Consider the following 3746-nt stretch of genomic DNA (forward strand, 5'->3'; position numbering starts at 1 on the left):
GAGGGCGAGGGAGAGCGGGAGCGCATCCGCGGCCGCATGAGGATGGTGATCGGGCAGCTCGAGGGCATCCTGCGGGAGCTCAAGGAGGTGGCCAAGGAGCTCCGCGAGGTGGGGAAATCCCGGGAGAACGCTGAGCGGGAAAAGGGAAGGGGTTGGACCGGGTTCGGCCGCTACTGGCTCCGGATGGGGCAATGCCGCGGGGAATTTCCTGAGGTGGATTTCCAAAAGAGAGAAGGAAGTTTGGGAGTCCCTGAGGTGGATTTCCAAAAGAAAGGAGGAAATTCGGGCATCCCCGAGCTGGATTTCCAATAGAGAGAAGGAAATTTGGGTGTCGCTTAGGTGGATTTCCAAAAGAGAGGAGGAAATTCAGGAGTTCCTGAGGTGAATTTCCAAAAAAAGGAGGAAATTCGGATCTCCCTGGGCTGGATTTCCAGAAGAGAGGAGGAAATTTGGGTGTCAGAGAAGAGGAAATTTGGATGTCCCTGAGGTGGATTTCCAAAAGTGAGGAGGAATTTCAGGAGCTCCTGAGGTGGATTTCCAAAAAAAAAGGAGGAAATTTGGGTGTCCCTGAGGTGAATTTCCAGAAAAAGGAGGAAATTCAGATCTTCCTGGGCCAGATTTCCAGAAGAGAGGAGGAAATTTGGAAGTCCCTGAGGTGGATTTCCAAAAGAGAGGAGGAAATTTGGGTGTCCCTGAGGTGGATTTGCAAAAGACAGGAGGAAATTCGGATCTCCCTGGGTTGGATTTCCAGAAGAGAGGAGAAAATTTGAGTGTTAGAGAAGAGGAAATTTGGATGTCCCTGAGGTGGATCTCCAAAAGTGAGGAGGAATTTCAGGCGTTCCTCATTGGTGGCTCCAAGCTGAGGTGGACTGAGGTCCCCTCAGGGCCACCAAAGTGTCCTGGATTGGTGACATTGGGGTGTCCCCATGGAGGATTTGGGAATGTCCATCCCAGTGTCCATCTCTGCTCAGGGCCAACAAAGTATCCCGGCAGTTGTGGCAATGGGGTGTCCCCACGGAGCCACCATGGAATGTTTGGAATGTCCCTGGCTGGTGGCTCTGAGCCGAGGTGGGATCACGGATTGGGGTCCCCTCAGGGCCACCAAAGTGTCCTGAACTTGTGACATCCTGATTTTCCCGGTCTCCCTCCTTCCTTCCCATCCCTTTGTGTCCAGAATCATTCCCGGGCGTTCTGCGCTGGGGGAAACAGTGATTAAAATCCTTGGATGGAAAAATCCTGTTCAAATCCCCCAAAAATTCCCATGGGAAGGGCCCATCCTGTCTGGAATTTCTGGAATGGGATCCAAGGGGTTCCCTCCCAGCCTTTTCCCTGGAAAAATCCTGTTGGTGATTCTCCATGGGAATAAATCCCCTAATAATGCTGAGATCAATAGGGGATTAACTGGGAATGCTCAGGAAGGTCCAGGGACTGTTATCCCAAAAATAACAGCTTTGGGAGAGAGTTGGGAATTATTTAGGAGCAGGGCTTTGGGGAATTTTGGGAGCTGCATTTGGGTGATTTTGGGAATGGGTTTGGGGATTTTGGGGAGCTGTGTTTTGGGGGATTTGGGAGCTGGGTTTGTGGGATTTTGGGAGTAGTTTTGGTGGGATCCAGGCCTGGATCTCTCCATCATGGCCCTGGATTGACTTCCAAATCCTCTTCCCAAATCCCTGCGGGGATGGAGGGGGCATCAGATCCCATCCTTTGATCCCATTGCATTGCAAACCCTTGATCCCATCAGATCCCACCCCTTTGATCCCATTGAATCCCATCCCTTGGATCCCACCAAATCCCATCGTTTGATCTCATTGGATCTCAAGCCCCTTGAACCCATCAGATCCCATCCTTTGATCCATTGGATCTCAAACCATTGATCCTATCAGATCCCATCCCTAGGATCCCATCAGATCCCTTCTTTTGATCCCATCCCTTGGATCCCATCCCTTGGATCCCATCAGATCCCAACCCTTAGGATCCCGACATCCCAACCCTCTGACCCCATCAGATCCCACGCTTGGATCCCACCGGATCCCACCCCTCTGATCCCAGCCCCAAATCCAGGATCTGGAGCCACCAATCCCAATCCCCAGCAGGAACCTCCAGCTTGGCCTACAGCCAAAATTCCCCAAATCCCATAAAAACAAGGATGGGGCTCCAGCTGTCCCACATCTGCCTGAGCTGGGTGGGAACATCCCAGATGGGATTTAATTGGGAAGCTCCTGGGAATTCCCCCCAGTTCCTTGGGAACATCCCAAAGGATTCATCCCAAACCTCCTCCCCTGTTTATATAGGGAAAAATCCCCTGCAATTCCCTGGGGGACAAATCCCCCCAGTTCCTTGGGAATATCTCCAGGGATTCATCCCAATCACCTTCACGTGCTTGGAGGGAACAATTACCCCCAAATTCCCTCATCCCAAACCTCCTCCCCTGCTTGTGGGGGATGAATCCTTCCCAGTTTCCTGGGAATGTGTCCCCTACAAGCAGGAAAGTGGGTTTGGGATGTTCCCAGGGAATTGGGAGGAATTTTCCCCCCTACAAACAGGGGAGGACATTTGGGGTGAATCCCTGGGGATGTTCCCAGGGAATTGGGGGGATTTTTTCCCCTATAAGCACATGACGAGGTTTGGGATGAATCCATGGGGATGTTCCCAGGGAACTGGGGGGGATTTTCCCCCTACAAACAGGGGAGGATATTTTGGGGTGAATCCCTAGGGATATTCCTGGGAAATTGGGGGGATTTTTCCCCCTCCAAGCTGGAAAAGCTCCGCCAGCCTCGGTGAGGGAGGAAAAGGGGGGGAGCAAATCCCAAATCCTTCTTTCCGTGTTAATCCCCCGTGGGAGCCGAGTGTCACCAGGGGATTTAACCCCCGGCTTAAAATAGGGAACGATCCTAAATATAGCCTGGAGTGACACTAATCCTGCGATGGGGACAGCCACAAGTGACACCAATCCCGGGATGGGGACGGGATTGGGACTGGGATGGGGACAGGTGTGAGTGGCATCGATCCCAGGACGGGGACAGGATTAGGATGTGTCTGGAATGGGGACAGCCGTGACACCAGTCCTGGGATGGGGCTGGTTTTGGGATTGGGATGGGGACAGGATTGGGATGGGGGCAGGACTGGGATGGGGACAGGATTGGGATGGGGACAGGATTGGGATGGGGACACGACTGGGATGGGGACAGGACAGGGATGGCGATGGCCATGAGTGGCACCAATAATGGCTGATTTGGATTGGGATTGGGATTGGGATTGGGATGCACTTCCTGCTGTCCCTGCTCAATCCCAGTCCCTTCGGTGAGGCTGGGAAGGGACCTCAGGTGACAGGGACATGCTGGCCCTGTCCCAGAGCTGAAATTCCCATTAGGAACAGAGGGGATCCCATTCCAGGAGAACCATTGGGTAACAGGGTATTCCCAAAGATTCCCAAGCTTCTTCCCAATTTTTCCTTGTCCCAAAAATAAAGAGGTCAGAAAATCCCTTTTTTTACTCTCTTTCTCAAGTTCAGCTCTTTCTTTTCCCAAAAAGAAGAAAAAATAAAAGGAAAGGGGATCTGGAAAGGGAAAAAGGAGTTTTCCTGATTTCCAGGCTTCCCTGGGGATATTCCCAACAAGCTTCAAAGCCGAAGCTTGAGAGATGGAGGGATCCCACTAACTCTGGAAGTTTTGGGGTGGGAAAACAACACAGAAATCCAAGGGGAGGAGTGGGGACCATCCATCCATCCATCATCCATCCATCCATCC

The 3746-nt window shown here is 52.2% G+C and overlaps 1 protein-coding gene across 1 annotated transcript in view; it reads left to right on the top strand.

The window, feature by feature from the left end:
- Positions 1-6: 6 nt before the first annotated feature.
- The window catches only part of INSYN1 (inhibitory synaptic factor 1), a 4658-nt gene continuing 918 nt past the window's right edge, over positions 7-3746 (top strand). The window contains 1 exon segment of the mRNA XM_031064486.1: positions 7-108. Coding sequence (XP_030920346.1) covers positions 37-108 — 72 coding nt within the window. The 5' untranslated portion in view covers positions 7-36.

This window comes from Geospiza fortis, unplaced genomic scaffold (genome assembly GCF_000277835.1).
Source record: "Geospiza fortis unplaced genomic scaffold, GeoFor_1.0 scaffold628, whole genome shotgun sequence".
NCBI lineage: Eukaryota > Metazoa > Chordata > Aves > Passeriformes > Thraupidae > Geospiza > Geospiza fortis.